The 17,206-nt window shown below is 44.4% G+C and overlaps 1 protein-coding gene across 4 annotated transcripts in view; it reads left to right on the top strand.

Moving 5' to 3' along the window:
- TAF1 (TATA-box binding protein associated factor 1) overlaps nt 1–17,206 on the top strand; it is a 137,040-nt gene that overhangs the window by 71,679 nt on the left and 48,155 nt on the right. For all 4 annotated transcript variants that reach the window (XM_075917992.2, XM_075917993.2, XM_075917994.2 and 1 more), the window contains exons 20-24: nt 2,600–2,749; nt 2,918–3,037; nt 3,508–3,683; nt 10,433–10,674; nt 16,075–16,282. In XM_075917992.2, the coding sequence (XP_075774107.2) occupies nt 2,600–2,749; nt 2,918–3,037; nt 3,508–3,683; nt 10,433–10,674; nt 16,075–16,282 (896 nt within the window). The remainder of the gene's footprint in view (nt 1–2,599; nt 2,750–2,917; nt 3,038–3,507; nt 3,684–10,432; nt 10,675–16,074; nt 16,283–17,206) is intronic.

Below are 17,206 nucleotides of genomic sequence, written 5' to 3'. Positions count from 1 at the left end.
GTTGGGAATTGGAAAGACAAGAAGAAAAGTACCATGAAAACAAGTGAGGATGAACTTAGATCATGGTGAAATGGAGAGTGATCCTCTCTCAAATGTCAAACTGTCAAATCAAGTGTAAAAATGTAATAAGAAAAGCAAAAAAGATTTTGAAGAACAGCTAGCCAAAAACTCAAAGAAATAGCAAAATGTTTTTTAAGTACATTAGAAGCAGGAAGCCTGCTAAAAAACCAGTGGTCCCCTAGACGATTGAGATATAATAGGAGCAATCAAGGATGATAAAGCCATTGTGGAGAAACTAAATGATTTCTTTGCTTCAGTCTTCACGGCTGAGGATGTTAGAGAGATTCCCAAATCTGCACCGTCCTTTGTGGGTGGTGAATCTGAGGAGCTGTCCTGGATTGAAGTGTCATTAGAGGAAGTTTTGGAACAAATAGAAAAACTTAACGTTATCAAATCACTGGGACCAGATGGCATTCATCTAAAAGAATGCAAATGGGAAATTGCTGAACTATTATCTGTGGTTTGTAACCTATCCTTTAAATCGGCTTCCGTACCTAATGACTGGAAGGTAGCTAACGTGACACCAATATTTAAAAAGGGCTCTAGCGGCGATTCTGGCAATTACAGACGGGTAAGTCTAACTTCAGTACCGGGCAAATTAGTTGAAACAATAGTGAAGAATAAAATTGTCAGACACGTAGAAGAACATAATTTGTTGGACAAAAGTCAACATGGTGTCTGCGAAGGGAAATCATGTCTTACTAATCTATTAGAGTTCTTTGAAGGGGTTAACAAACATGCAGACAAGGGGGATCCAGTAGATATAGTATACTTAGATTTTCAGAAAGCCTTTGACAAGGTCCCTCCCCAAAGGCTCTTGTGTAAATTACATTGCCATGGGATAAGAAGGAAGGTCCTTTCCTGTCTTTTAACCAGTTCTCAATCAATGAAACAAAGGGTAGGAATAAATGGTAAATTTTCAGAATGGATAGAGGTAACTAGTGGTGTCCCCCAAGGGTCAGTCCTGGGATCAATCCTTTTCAACTTATTTATAAATGATCTGGAGGAAGGGGTAAGCAGTGAGGTAGTAAAGTTTGCGGATGATACTAAACTGTTTAAGATAGTCAAGACAGAAGCAGACTGTGAAGAACTTCAAAAAGATCTCACCAAACTGAGTGATTGGGCAACAAAATGGCAAATGAAATTTAGTGTGGATAGGTGTAAAGTAATGCACGTTGGAAAAAAATAACCCCAACTATACATACAGTATGATGGGGGCTAATTTGGCTACGATATATCAGGAAAGAGATCTTGGAGTTATCGTGGATAGTTCTCTGAAAACTTCCACACAGTATGCAGCGGCGGTCAAAAAGGCAAATAGAATGTTAGGAATGATTAAGAAAGGGATAGAAAATAAAACACAGAATATCTTATTGCCCCTGTATAAAACTATGGTACGCCCACATCTTGAGTACTGTGTACAGATGTGATCTCCTCACCTCAAAAAAGATACTTTGGCCTTAGAAAGGGTTCAGAAAAGGACAACTAAAATTATTAGGATTTTGGAAGGATATGATAGAGGTATATAAAATCATGAATGGTGTGGAGAGGGTGAATAAAGAAAAGTTATTTATTAGTCTCCATAATAGAAGAACTAGAGGTTACCAAATGAAGTTAATGAATAGCAGGTTTGAAACTAATAAGCGAAAGTTCTTCTTCACACAGTGTGTAGTCAACCTGTGGAACTCCTTGCCAGAGGAGGCTGTGAAGGCTAGGACTATAACAGAGTTTAAAGAGAAGCGAGATAATTTCATGGAGGTTAGGTCCATAAAAGGCTATTAGCCAGGGGATAGAAATGGTGTCCCTGGCCTCTGTCAGAGGCTGGAGAAGGATGGCAGGAGACAGATCGCTTGATCATTGTCTTTGGACCACCCCCTTTAGGGCACTTGGTGCCCGCCACTGTCGGCAGACAGGCTACTGGCCTAGATGGACCTTTGGTCTGACCCAGTACGGCCGTTCTTATGTTCTTGCTCTTTGGTCTTGGTCATAGCGCCCTTCAATTGTTGTTCAGTGCTTAGTTACCTAAGATTTCTTCCAACATAAAGAGGGAGGCTGAGTAGTGAGTGACCTCTGGTGATCCCTGTCCCATTTTCGATAGAGACTGCTGCAGACCCTATGCGGTTGAATTTGACACAATGTCCTCTTAGAGCTAACAGGATTATACTAATGGAGCCTGGTGGTACAGCAAGCAGTCCATGAGGTGTCAGCTAGTGCTAGCATGAGCAGAGGTGCCTGGGAGTGGAGAAAGCAAAGTTGACATATGTGGGGGCTCAGCATATTTAGATTTATTGCATTGTATTTTTAAAGCTGTTTGGTCATGAATGTTTTTCCTCTGAATTAGGACAGATCACCTGTGTGCTTACACGTCACACAGTTGATGTCCATAAAAACTGTGGCCTGTCAATAAATTGAACTTGAGAACATTAGTAAAAACTGCTGAATGTGCTTCAAGTTTTGGTGTGACCAGCAAAAGAGTGGGTGGAAAACTGTCCTGGCGAGTGACAGGATTGTGATGGCCTATTCCTCCCCTTTATTGCAGGTGCGCACAGCTCCTTGGAATACCACGCGAGCCTTCATTGCTGCCATGAAGGGAAAGTGCCTGCTGGAAGTGACTGGTGTGGCAGATCCCACAGGTTGTGGTGAAGGTTTCTCTTATGTGAAAATCCCAAACAAACCAACCCAGCAGAAGGTAGATGTGTGCTCAAGGCTGGGGTGGGGCAAGAGGGATAAGTTTGAAGAAGTGGAATAAAGATGGGTGGGGGTGGGGGAGGCAGTTTAAAGGAATGCAAGACAGGGAATGAGAATATAGAAAAGGTTAGCGTAAGTGGTGATCTTCAGGAGCTATGTCTTTGAACAGGATGACAAGGAGCCACAGCCAGTGAAGAAGACAGTGACAGGGACAGATGCTGATCTCCGGCGTCTCTCTCTCAAAAATGCCAAACAGCTTCTACGTAAATTCGGTGTTCCTGAAGAAGAGGTGAGTTTGACCCAGGAGCTGTACAGTATGGAGTCCTGTCCATGGGAGTCTATTGGGTAGATCCAGAACCCTGGTCTACACGAAGGGATAAGTTCAAATTCAGATACGCAACTTCAGCTACGTTAATTACGTAGCTTAAATTGAAGTTTCTTAAGTTGAATTTTGGTGCTCTTCACTCTGTGGGAAGTCAAAGGGAGCACACTTTCCCTTCGACTTCCCTTCCTTCTCATAGAAGTAGGACTACCAGCATCGATGGGAGCGTCCTCTCAGTTCTAATTAGCGTGTCTTCACTAGACCTGCTAATCCTAACCCCGGAAGACCAACTGTGGCTGCTTCAATCTTACCTGTAGTGTGGACATGGAGAGAGTGGCATATGGAGAGGGCTCACTTTTAGCTCTAGTGTTTGACTCTGTATCCTCCTTCCTGAGCTATGTCTCCTGAAGTGCTTTCTCGTGTGTTTTGTTTTTCAGATTAAGAAGCTTTCCCGTTGGGAAGTGATTGATGTGGTGCGCACAATGTCCACGGAGCAGGCTCGCTCAGGGGAGGGACCTATGAGTAAATTTGCACGTGGATCTCGGTTCTCAGTGGCAGAACATCAGGAGAGGTATAAAGAGGAGTGTCAGCGCATCTTCGACTTGCAGAATAAGTAAGTTTCCCGCACATAGTGGGGACTTGTAGATTTGTCCAGCTGAGCCACTTTAATAGAGGATGATGGCTTTATGGGAATGTTTTAAAAAATATTGGCATGGCTGTGGTGTTCTCTTGGTTGCAGATTTTTTGGGAAAGATCAGGAATGGAAGTCTTGCACCATACCTTGACAGGTATGTGGGTGATATGAGCTTTGTTTCTAGGTTCATAGTTTGCTAGCTTCTTAGCACTTCAGTATAGATACATACCACATCAACTGGAGGGGTTCTCCTTTTTCTGTAGGTAATCCTCTCTGATAGGCAGTAGGTATGTTGTTTTCAACCTAGCTCTGACTACACCTCATGGGTTAAGTTAAGCAGGGGTAGGCAATAATTTGTGATGGGAGGGGCCACTCCCAAGAATTTGAAGAGTGGTCAAGGCCACATTCGTCCATATTAATGGAGGAGATGTGGGGTCTGGATGGAGGTAGGTGCAGAAGGGAGCTTGCAGTATGGGATTGGAGTGCAGGGGAAAGTATGGAATCTGATAGGGAGTTGGGCGAAGGAGGCAGTTGTGACTTGGGTTAGGGGACATGGGTGCAGGGCTTTGGGTTATCTTGGGCAGGGGAATGAGGTGCAGGATCTGGGAGGGAGATATGGATGCAGGAGAGGGGGCAGAGGCAGGCTCTAACTGGGAGATGTACCTGCTTGACTCCCAGCGAGAATCTTTCTCAGACTCTTTGCCTGCCTCACCCCCACACTGGCTGCAGGGGCTATGTGATTTTTGAACAGCTACGAGAGCCTGAGGGGCAATGAGGCGGTGGGGAGGGAGGTGCTTCCCAAGCTGCCTGTTGAAACCAGCAGCTCCAAGCGGCCAGAAACCAGCCAATGGTGGTATTCTGGGAGTGGGAAAAGCGTGTTAACCTTTTCCTCCCTCTCCTGTGCTCACAGTTGGTCAAACAGCCCTACAACAGCCCCATCTCAGCAGCATGCGGAGGGCAGGCTGGGAGTCTGCCTGAGTTCCCTGCTGTGTCTGTGAGCTGGATCTGGTAGCTTGGCAGGCTGAATCCAGCCCCTGGAGGGTATTTTGCCCAGGCCTGCTCTAACGGATGTTGATTTTTGACAGCCCTGAGACATGTAACAAAAAACAGGACTATGTAGCACTTTAAAGACTAACAAGATAGTTTAATAGGTGATGAGCTTTCGTGGGCCAGACCCACTTCCTCAGATCAAATAGTGGAAGAAAATTGTCACAACCATATATACCAAAGGATACAATTAAAAAAATGAACACACATGAAAAGGACAAATCAAATTTCAGAACAGATGGGGGGGGGGGGGAGTAAATGTCTGTGAGCTAATGATATTAGAGGTGATAATTGAGGAAGCTATCTTTGTAATGGATAAGATAATTAGCGTCTTTATTCAAACTAACACGGTTACCCCTCTGATACTTTATTCAAACTTGAGTGTAAAGTGTCGAATTTAAGCATGAATGACAGTTCAGAGGATTATTTCAAGTGAAGTCTTAAAAGGCCTTTGAAGCAGGATGCAGGTAATCAAGTCGTTGAGACAATGTCCTTTCTGGTTGAAATGGCAAGAAACGGTTTTTCTTTGTGATCCTGTCTGATATCTGTTTTGTGGGCATTGATCCTTTGGCGAAGTGTCTGAGACATTTGTCTAATGTACATAGCAGACGGACACTTTCGGCACATAGAATCATAGGACTGGAAGGGACCTCGAGAGGTCATCGAGTCCAGCCCCCCACCCTCAAGGCAGGACCAAGCTCCGTCTACACCATCCCTGACAGATGTCTATCTAACCTGTTCTTAAATATCTCCAGAGAGGGAGATTCCACCACCTCCCTTGGCAATTTATTCCAATATTTGACCACCCTGACAGTTAGGAATTTTTTTCCTAATGTCCAATCTAAACCTCCCTTGCTGCACTTTAAGCCCATTACTCCTTGTCCTGTCCTCAGAAACCAAGAGGAACAAATTTTCTCCTTCCTCCTGGTGACACCCTTTTAGATATTTGAAAACCGCTATCATGTCCCCCTTAATCTTCTTTTTTCCAAACTAAACAAGCCCAGTTCATGAAGCCTGGCTTCATAGGTCATGTTCTCTAGACCTTTAATCATTCTTGTCGCTCTTCTCTGTACCCTTTCCAATTTCTCCACATCTTTCTTGAAATGTGGCGCCCAGAACTGGACACAGTACTCCAGCTGAGGCCTAACTAGTGCAGAGTAGAGCGGCAGAATGACTTCACGAGTTTTGCTTACAACACACCTGTTGATACAACCTAGAATCATATTTGCTTTTTTTGCAACAGCATCACACTGTTGACTCATATTCAACTTGTGGTCCACTATGACCCCTAGATCCCTTTCCGCCATGCTCCTTCCTAGACAGTCGCTTCCCATCTTGTCTGTATGGAACTGATTGTTCCTTCCTAAGTGGAGCACTTTGCATTTCTCTTTATTAAACCTCATCCTGTTTACCTCTGACCATTTCTCTAACTTGCTAAGGTCATTTTGAATTATGTCCCTATCCTCCAAAGAAGTCGCAACCCCACCCAGTTTGGTATCATCTGCAAACTTAATAAGCGTACTCTCTATCCCAATATCTACATCATTGATGAAGATATTGAACAGTACGGGTCCCAAAACAGACCCTTGCGGAACTCCACTTGTTATCCCTTTCCAGCAGGATTTAGCACCGTTAACAACAACTCTCTGACTACAGTTATCCAGCCAGTTATGCATCCACCTTATCGTGGCCCTATCTAAGTTATACTTGCCTAGTTTATCAATAAGAATATCATGCGAGACCGTATCAAATGCCTTACTAAAGTCTAGGTATATGACATCCACCGCTTCTCCCTTATCCACAAGGCTTGTTATCCTATCAAAGAAAGCTATCAGATTAGTTTGGCATGACTTGTTCTTCACAAACCCATGCTGGCTATTCCCTATCACTTTATTACCTTCCAAGTGTTTGCATATGATTTCCTTAATTACCTGGTCCATTATCTTCCCTGGGACAGACGTTAAACTGACCAGTCTGTAGTTTCCTGGGTTGTTGTTCTTCCTCTTTTTATAGATGGGCACAATATTTGCCCATTTCCAGTCTTCTGGAATCTCCCCTGTCTTCCATGACTTTTCAAAGATCATAGCTAAAGGCTCAGATACCTCCTCTATCAGCTCCTTGAGTATCCTGGGATGTATTTCATCAGGACCTGGTGACTTGCTGACATCTAACTTTCCTAAGTGATTTTTAACTTGTTCTTTGTGTATCCTATCTTCTAAACTTACCCTCTCTCTACTTGTATTCACTACGTTAGGCACACCTCCAGACTTCTCGGTGAAGACCGAAACACATAAGTCATTGAGCATCTCCGCCATTTTCAAGTTTCCTGTTACTGCTTCTCCCGCCTCACTGAGCAGTGGGCCTACCCTGTCCTTGGTCTTCCTCTTGCTTCTAATGTATTTATAAAAGGTCTTCTTGTTTCCCTTTATGCCTGTAGCTAGTTTGATCTCATTTTGTGCCTTTGCCTTTCTAATCTTGCCCCTGCATTTCCGTGTTGCTTGCCTATATTCATCCTTTGTTATTTGTCCTAGTTTCCATTTTTTATATGACTCCTTTTTTATTTTGAGATCATGCAAGATCTCCTTGTTAAGCCAAGCTGGTCTTTTGCCATATTTTCTATCTTTCCTACACAGCGGAATTGTTTTCTTTTGGGCCCTTAACAACGTCCCTTTGAAATACTTCCAACTCTCCTCAGTTGTTTTTCCCTTCAGTCTTGCTTCCCATGGGACCTTACCTACAAGTTCTCTGAGCTGATCAAAATCTGCCTTCCTGAAATCCATTACCTCAATTGTGCTGGTCTCCCTTCTACCTTTCCTTAAGATCATGAACTCTGTTATTTCATGATCGCTGTCCCCCATACTGTCTTCCACTTTCAAGTTCTCAACTAGTTCCTCCCTATTTGTTAAAATCAAATCCAGAACAGCTTCTCCTCTGGTAGCTTTTTCAACCTTCTGAAACAGAAAGTTGTCTCCAATGCAGTCCAGAAACTTATTGGATAGCCTGTGCCCCGCTGTGTTAGTTTCCCAACATATGTCTGGATAGTTGAAGTCCCCCATCACCACCAAATCTTGGGCTTTGGATAGTTTTGTTAATTGTTTAAAAAAGGCCTCATCCACCTCTTCCACCTGGCTAGGTGGCCTGTAGTAGACTCCTAGCATGACATCACCCTCATTTTTTACCCCTTTTAGCTTAACCCAGAGACTCTCTACACAGCTATCTCCTACGTTCATCTCCACTTCAGTCCAAGTGTGTACATTTTTAATATACAAGGCAACCCCTCCTCCCTTTTTTCCCTGTCTGTCCTTCCTGAGCAAGCTGTACCCTTCCATACCAACATTCCAATCGTGCGTCCCATCCCACCAGGTTTCTGTAATACCAATGATATCATAGTTGTATTTATTGGTTAGCAATTCCAGTTCTTCCTGCTTATTACCCATACTTCTCGCATTTGTATATAGGTATCTAAGATACTGATTGGATCTTGCCTCCCTGTTGTGCCCTGACCCTCCTTTCTCCTTGCCATTATAGGCCGTAGTCCCTATAAATTATTGCATAAATTATATTTCTGGATGCGCAGGAATGTGTTCTTGATCTTCTAACTCACTTGGTTAGGTCCAATAATGGTATCAGCAGAGTGAATATGTGGACAAAGCTGGCAACGGGGTTTGTTGCAAGGGAAGATACCAGGGTTGGTATTAGTGTGGTATGCCCTGTGGTTGTTGGTAAGAATCATCTTGAGGTTAGGTGGTTGTCTATAGGAGACTATGGGTCTGTCTCCCAGAGCCTCTCGGAGTTTAGTGTCCTGTTCCAGTATAGGCTGTAGTTGATTGATAATGTGTTGGACAGGTTTAAGTTGGGAGCTGTAGGTGATGAGAAGTGGTGTTCTATTGTTGGTTTTCTTGGGTCTGTCTTGAAGGAGATGGTTTCTAGGTATTCGTCTGGCTCTTTCTATTTGCTTTTTCATTTCTTCGGGTGGGTAGTTGAGGTTTATAAATGCTTGGTAGAGATCCTGAAGTTTCTGGTCCCTGTCAGTGGGATTAGAGCAGATGCGGTTGTATCGAAGGGCTTGGCTATAAATGATGCCTCGTATGGTGTGTGCTGGATGGGAGCTGGAAGCATGTAGGTAACTGTATGAGTCGGTGGGTTTTCTGTAGAGAGTGGTGTCTAATTTTCCATTGCTGATTTGTACTGTGGTGTCCAGGAAATGGATCTCTTGTATAGAATGGTCCAGGCTGAGGTTGATGGTGGGGTGTAGATTGTTAAAATCTCTGTGGAATGTCTCCAGTGTTTGTTGGCCATGCGTCCAGATCATAAAGATGTCATCGATGTAGCGTAAGTAGAGAAGGAGTAAAAGGGGACGGGAGCTGAGGAAATGTTCTAGGTCAGCCATAAAGATATTAGCATACTATGGGGCCATGCGTGTACCCATGGCTGTGCCGCTGATCTGGAGGTATACGTTTTTCTCAAACTGGAAATAATTGTGGGTGAGAACAAAGTTACATAGGTCTGCTATCAGATTGGCAGTGGTGTCCTCTGGGATAGTGTTTCTAATTGCTTGTAATCCGTCTTCATGTGGGATGTTGGTGTATAGAGCTTCTACATCCATGGTGGCAAGGATGGTGTTATTGGGGAGGTTATCGATGTTTTGTAGTTTCTTTCGGAAGTCAGTAGTATCTCGTAGATAGCTGGGGGTGTTGGTTGCATAGAGTTTGAGAAGAGAGTCTATAGCTGGATAAAACAGTATCGTGTGCACAATATCATGTGCCGAAAGTGTCCGTCTGCTATGTACATTGAACAAACGTCTGACACTTCGCCAAAGAATCAATGCCCACAAAACAGATATCAGACAGGATCACAAAGAAAAAAGTTTCTCGCCATTTCAACCAGAAAGGACACTGTCTCAGCGACTTGATTACCTGCATCCTGCTTCAAAGGCCTTTTAAGACTTCACTTGAAAGAGAATCCTCTGAACTGTCTTTCATGCTTAAATTCGACACTTTACACTCAAGTTTGAATAAAGATGCTAATTATCTTACCCATTACAAAGCTAGCTTCCCCAATTATCACCTCTAATATCATTAGGTCACAGACATTTACTTCCCCCTCCCCCCCCATCCCTCTTCTGTTCTGAAATTTGATTTGTCCTTTTCATATGTGTTCATTTTTTTAAATTGTATCCTTTGGTATATATGGTTGTGACAATTTTCTTCCACTGTTTGATCTGAGGTAGTGGGTCTGGCCCACGAAAGCTCATCACCTATTAAACCATCTTGTTAGTCTTTAAAGTGCTACATAGTCCTGTTTTTTGATTCAGCTACACCAGACTAACACGGTTACATTTCTATCAGAGACATGTAGTTATGTAGCTGTAACTTTTCAGTGTGGATCAGCCCCAGGTTCTTCAACCAAAATCTTGGTCTGAGAGCCAGTAGGGTAGGCAGATCATTGGACTATCAGTGGGGAAAGGAGAACAATTGGATGAGAAGGGGGCATTGAGTTTGGGATCCTTCTGAAATCCGAAGAGCTGATTTTGGAGGGTTGCATGTACATTCCAGGCTACTATTTGGCAGGGCTGGTTTCCTGTCTAGTGCTGTCACTTTTGTCATCCCATTTTCATGTGGACGGTAGATGGCGAGGCATGTGTAGCTTATAAAGTAACTTAAAGCCGTTTCCTGTTTCAGAGTTTTAGAATCAACTGAGATCTTATCAACAGACACAGACAGCAGCTCAGCTGAGGACAGTGACTTCGAAGAGATGGGAAAAAATATTGAGAATATGTTACAGAACAAGAAAACTAGCTCTCAGCTATCTCGGGAGAGAGAAGAACAGGAGCGGAAGGAACTGCAGAGGATGCTTCTGGGGGAAGACAGTGGCAATGACAAGGAAAGGAGCAAAAAGGACAGGAGAGACAAAAAAGGACTGTGTGAGTATTGCAACAAGAGGAGTGTGAGGGGCAGATGTGGTGATGGTGTAGAAAAAAAATCTTGAGAGAATCTATGAATTGCTATATTGGACCAGACCAGTGCTCTGTATAGCCTAGTGTCCTGTCTGAACTGTGCATCCCAGGAAGGTGCATAATTATCGTCATAATGATTATTTACAGATGTGCTACTTTGCGAGTGGTGAAGAGTACTATCGTCTTCCTGTCTCCAAGCAGTTAGATGGATTAGCTTAATGCTAGAGGTGTGAAGATGAATATCTACTGTGTTCCCTTTGCCTGCAGACTTTATAGTTTATAAAGCTATTGAGTTTTGCCTGATTGGCTTGGGATGTCAGTTGCTGCTTTCTACTCAGAAGAGTCAGCAGACCTCTCTGAAGAATAATGGAACACAAGGCAATGGTTTTTCACCCTGTGTGTGGGTTAAACTGTAAAAATTGCTTGTATAGGTTGAGACATCCAGTATGCCTCATTTCAGTACTGTGTTTGTGTAGGTTTTGTTAGTGGGGCACAGAGCTGGTCTTACCACGGGCATTGTCAGCAGTTCAGAGGGAGATGAGTGTCGGTTTAATGAATGCAAGTAGAAGTATAATATTAAATAGCATTGTGTCCATAAGAGATTGCAAAAGTGGTTGAAGGTGCTGTAACTTTTACCATAGAATCATAGAATCATAGGACTGGAAGGGACCTCGAGAGGTCATTGAGTCCAGCCCCCCGCCCTCAAGGCAGGATCAAGCTCCGTCTACACCATCCCTGACAGATGTCTATCTAACCTGTTCTTAAATATCTCCAGAGAGGGAGATTCCACCACCTCCCTTGGCAATTTATTCCAATATTTGATCACCCTGACAGTTAGGAATTTTTTCCTAATGTCCAATCTAAACCTCCCCTGCTGCACTTTAAGCCCATTACTCCTTGTCCTGTCCTCAGAAACCAAGAGGAACAAATTTTCGCCTTCCTCCTTGTGACACCCTTTTAGATATTTAAAAACCGCTATCATGTCCCCCCTTAATCTTCTTTTTTCCAAACTAAACAAGCCCAGTTCATGAAGCCTGGCTTCATAGGTCATGTTCTCTAGACCTTTAATCATTCTTGTCGCTCTTCTCTGTACCCTTTCCAATTTCTCCACATCTTTCTTGAAATGTGGCGCCCAGAACTGGACACAGTACTCCAGCTGAGGCCTAACTAGTGCAGAATAGAGCGGCAGAATGACTTCACGAGTTTTGCTTACAACACACCTGTTGATACAACCTAGAATCATATTTGCTTTTTTTGCAACAGCATCACACTGTTGACTCATATTCAACTTGTGGTCCACTATGACCCCTAGATCCCTTTCCGCCATGCTCCTTCCTAGACAGTCGCTTCCCATCTTGTCTGTATGGAACTGATTGTTCCTTCCTAAGTGGAGCACTTTGCATTTCTCTTTATTAAACCTCATCCTGTTTACCTCTGACCATTTCTCTAACTTGCTAAGGTCATTTTGAATTATGTCCCTATCCTCCAAAGAAGTCGCAACCCCACCCAGTTTGGTATCATCTGCAAACTTAATAAGAGTACTCTCTATCCCAATATCTACATCATTGATGAAGATATTGAATAGTACGGGTCCCAAAACAGACCCTTGAGGAACTCCACTTGTTATCCCTTTCCAGCAGGATTTAGAACCGTTAACAACAACTCTCTGACTACGGTTATCCAGCCAATTATGCACCCACCTTATCGTGGCCCTATCTAAGTTATATTTGCCTAGTTTATCAATAAGATAAACACCATAGATGGTGTTTTTTCTAGAGGGTAGGCTATGTGAGCTTAGGGCAAATGCAAATAGTTCCTATGCAATACAGTGCAAAGACAGAGTGGGACTATGTTTTATTACCATATTGAAGCATCACTTAGAGGGCTGAGTTAAGGTTGTCTGGGTGTGTATCTTGCTCTTCATTCCTGGTTTACAGAAGTTAGTTTTGGTGAACGTGACATTCTGGAAAGGCACAAAATATCACCAGGCAACTTAACTCTGTGTTAATGAAGTTTTTTGTAAGTGAATTTGCTAAGTTTTTTGGTTGGGGTGTTAACAAAAAAATTGTTGAAAGTTAGAGGTCATATAGGCAGTTGTAACTATATGATTAGGTTTGTAGCTGAATTGCTGTTGTAGTGAGATAATGAAAATAATTAGTACTTAGTGCTTTTCATCAGTAAATCTCAAAACACTTTACCAAGGACCTGTTGCTACAGCCATAGGTGCAGCGCTTCTTCTGTTAGGTCCCTCTTATTGAGTTGTAAATAGTTTCTAGTCTTTAGCTGTTGTTAGAACTTTGTACATAGTCCCTGCTGGGACTCTGCCTGGGGACAGGGCATGCCCTAGTCTCCCAAATTCAAATTGTGTGCAAACTGCTGCAGGCCTGTGCCAGTTAGCAACCCATACGGCAACTGCCCTAGTGGTCTAGGTGAATCCCACATTACTGAGAAGTGCTGTATCTGCAGGTCTTTCCAACTTAGGACTGTTAAGGACAGAGTTATCCAGCTGATGGAGCGCTCCCCTGGCGCCATTGTCAAATCGCATCGGGTATCTTCAGTGGTCCCAGAGAAGAGGACCAAGAAGGTGGGCAAAGACAAGCCCTTGACTCTACGAGAGGAGAAGTACAAACAATGGACAAAGACAGGGTGCTGGGCAAGCTAGCACTCCAGGTGGAATAGAACAGTTCCCCTTATTTCTGCCACCTTCTTTGGGCATCCAGGGTCCCTCCACCCCAGAGGCATTTCAGTCGGCACAGGACACTGGTTCCATCCTGGTCCCACCAGAGCCTTGACATAGAGGGAAGCCCTCATTGGTGCCTCAGTAACAGAGTACATGGTGCTCCTGCTCCCCCACAAGGTTGGTTAGAAGAGATTCCCACAGCCCTGCATGGTTAGTAAGGGAGAGACGGGTTACATGCTGTAGCTCAAGCATCACCCATCAGGTGTAGACCTTCGGAGGCACACGCTTTCCCCCGCTCCCCAGCAGCCAAGGCATGCTAGAGCCAGTCGCTCGTTGTGCATGAGTAGCTGCTCCCAGGGGCAGATCCCGCCGATACGGACGGCACCACTCCCTGTTCCGCCAGTACTTACCAACACAGTGCTATCTGGGATGCAACAGAGGGTCTCCAGGTTTCAATCCTCTTCCCAGGACCGGGTATCAGCTCCCCACCAGTGGTCTCGGTTGCCTCAGTCAAAGCCACCATGGGTCAGTCCCCAACCCACTGCTTTGGACATTCTCTACAGTTTCCTAGGTTGGTCTCATCCGGCATCCCCCAGCACCGGAGAGGCTGTAGTACCTGCTCTCCATCCTGGGCCTTAGCCAGTGTAAGGTCTGCCAGCATCCCTTCGGAATCATCCTCCCTCCCACCAGTACGATTGTGGGCACCACACCACATGCTGCCTAATTTAGCACTGCAGATGGCCTCGCAGCCTCACTGTGGCCTTCAATCGTGCCCCTGAATCATTCTTGTGACAATGGGTTGTGCCTGATGATTTTGTTGCCTGATGCTTCCACCACTGTTTGTCCAACTTCTTTTCTGCCTTCACCTGAAATGTGAGCTACTAACCCAGGAAAAAGTTTTAACACCATGATATTTGGGTGAATGTTGCCATTATAGGAGGCCTGTCTTGTTTGTCTGATATCTAAGCCATCCTGCACAGCCTCCCAAAGAACTCTACCAGGAAATGTTATAAAGTGAATTGGGAAAATTTATGTTTCAGTGTAATCATCATAATCTAAGACAATCCTGTAGCAGCTCTTAGGAGGCCTCAGCACATTTCATCCTTGAGTAGCCTCTTAACTATTTTTTCTCCCCATTTAATCATTCTGTTTCCAAAAGGATATGCTTTTGAATCTTCCCTTTAGTGGCAAAACCAGTACCAACTTGGGATTTTAAGTTTGATTGATTGATCAACCCTTCTTAAGTCACCATTTGACCCTTGGCATTCTGCTCTCTACTATATCTTTCTATGAAGGTAGCATTTCTGGTTGCTGTCATGCTGGCCAGAAGAATTGGGGGATATTTACTTTTAAGTAAACTTTAATTTTGAGAGTCCCCTAGACTCTCTCTCTTGTGGAACAGAGGCCATATCGTCCCAGAGGCTTTTGAAATGGATCACAGGTATATCCAACTCTGTGAAATACATAATGTTTCCCTGAGAACTGATTTCACTTGGACCTCAGACAACATCAGTAGTCTTCCTTAAAAATTGCCCCTTTCTGATGTCTGCAACGTTGTGTCTTGGGAATAACATAGAGATGTTATTAGACACTGTGGACGTTTGCAAGCAGCTGATTCTGATTCCTCTCCAAGCAACGAAGTTCCACTATCTTTTGAACACCAGGCACATATCTCTTTACGAAGATGCTGCTTGTAAATCTTCTGAAGTGCACAATATATAGACACAATCATTTGAAGGAGGAGAGGTAACTCATCTTGCAGTGATGTGAGTTCTTTGAGAGTCGTTTTCCCTGTCGTTTTCCCTACGTGCAGTACGCTACCCACTCACTTTTCCCTGCTGTCTGGTTTCCCCTGTACTGAGACCTGACAGTGAAGAAGGAACAATAATAGCAGTGTTCCAGCAGCCTCCTTTATTCCCTTGGTATGGATGATGATGAGAGCTGGAGTGGATGCATGGACCACATGAACTCCTAGGGAAAAATCTCCAGTCCTTGGCTGTTGGGGCACAAGTGCACTCTGAAGTATTCCATCTCGAAAAACTTCAGTCACTACCAAGTGAGTAAGCCTTCCTTAGAGACCCCTTTACAGGAGAACTTTTTCCTGAACTCTTCTTCCAGGAAGCTGTGTGGGCCTGGCTAACCCAGTTGTTTTCCTTTCTTTCAATGTGATGGGTTGCGTATTATGAGAAGTGTTTATAAGGATCAGGTGTTCATTGTTTATTCTTGCCTTTGCATTACTGCTATATCTTGGATTCATCTGTCTGATCTTTCTTTCTCATGTCTAGAGCAGATACATAGTGCAGATGTCTAGGCTGAAGTTACAATGGAAGAAATGATAAGCTAAATGTGCATGATGTAGATATTTATATAATATTTGGATGGCATGATTTAACATCCCCCAAGTTAATATGTGAAATTCTTGTGAAATCCAGAAAAAAACCCGTATAGATAAATCTCTCTAGCTTCTCGTCGTATCTTTCTGCTCATTACCATGGCATCTGTATGCCATACGACTGTATCCTGGATTCTAGAGATGGTATCTGAGATTCTCAAGCAAACAAGTTTGTCCCTGTTCTCTGGTATTGATGTCTCATGATCTCTGAGGATAAAAGAAATGTAAAATTTGAGATGTCTAACGTGTGGACTGTTTTGGAAACCACTAACATAATCTTTTCTTGTAACATCAGCTTCAGGCACCTCAGCAGGCTCTCACAAAGATGATGACACTGCCTCTGTAACCAGTCTCAATTCTTCTGCCACTGGCCGTCGCCTCAAAATCTATCGCACATTTCGTGATGAGGATGGAAAAGAGTACGTGCGATGTGAGACAGTTCGTAAGCCCTCTGTAATTGATGCCTACAGCCGAATACGGACCACAAAGGATGAAGAATTCATGTAAGACCTTAGAAGATTCTTCATTTCCTTCTGGTGTTCAGAGTAATGTAGAATGTTCCTGACTCTGAGGGAATTCCTGCTGAAAGAACTACTATATATTTGAAAGAATCTGTCTGTCCGTCTGTTCAAGAACTCCTAAATCAGCGGTTCCCAACTGCTGTTCCATGGACCACTGGATGCCAGGCCATGGTGGCTTTGGGGGTCGGGGCTGGGCTACACGGCTCTGCCACGGCTATTGGGAGAGGAGTGTCCTGCCCTGTCTCTCAGCCAGCCAGTGCTGGGCAGGGACGGGTCTTTTCCCGGATATGGAAGAGCGCTCTGTTGTGTGTCGAGAGGGCTGTCTGGAGCCTAGCATGGCAGCCTTAGAGCAGCTGTGACCTGGGCAGCAGCTGGGAGACAGTGCAGGGCTTAGTGAGGGGGGGAGGGAGGCACTGGAGGCTCTGGGGGTGGGGAGCTCTAAGAGGCTGGGGACCACTGGGGCATCTGGGGTGGGGAACTAGCACTGGGGGGCCAGGGCTAGTAGTGGGGAAACTATGGAAGCAGGGCTGGCACTGGGGGGCTCTAGGGAGGGGGCTAATATTAGGGACTGGGGAGGGTTCTGGGGGAGTGGGTGAAGTGGGGCTCTGGAAACAGGAGGCTGACACTGGGGAGTCTGGTGGGTGGGCTCTTGGGTGGGGGCTGGTTCTGGGGGAGTTGGGTGCAGGAGACTATGGAGTCAATGGCTGGAACTGGTGGGTGGTGGGGGTTGGGGCTTTTGGTGGACTGGTAACATTTTATTTGCATGTTTGCATAATGCAAATGTTACCAGTCTGCCAAACGTTTGTGCGTGGGTTTGCCTCTCCCTGGTATAGGAAAGGTTGGGAACCACTGTCCTAAATGCTAAGAGCTAGGACCACAGCTTTGATATGCATCTTCCTCTTATAA

This window comes from Pelodiscus sinensis, chromosome 13, assembly GCF_052426305.1.
Source record: "Pelodiscus sinensis isolate ZL-2025 chromosome 13, ASM5242630v1, whole genome shotgun sequence".
Lineage (NCBI taxonomy): Eukaryota > Metazoa > Chordata > Testudines > Trionychidae > Pelodiscus > Pelodiscus sinensis.
This window is presented reverse-complemented; position numbering and strand designations above follow the sequence as displayed.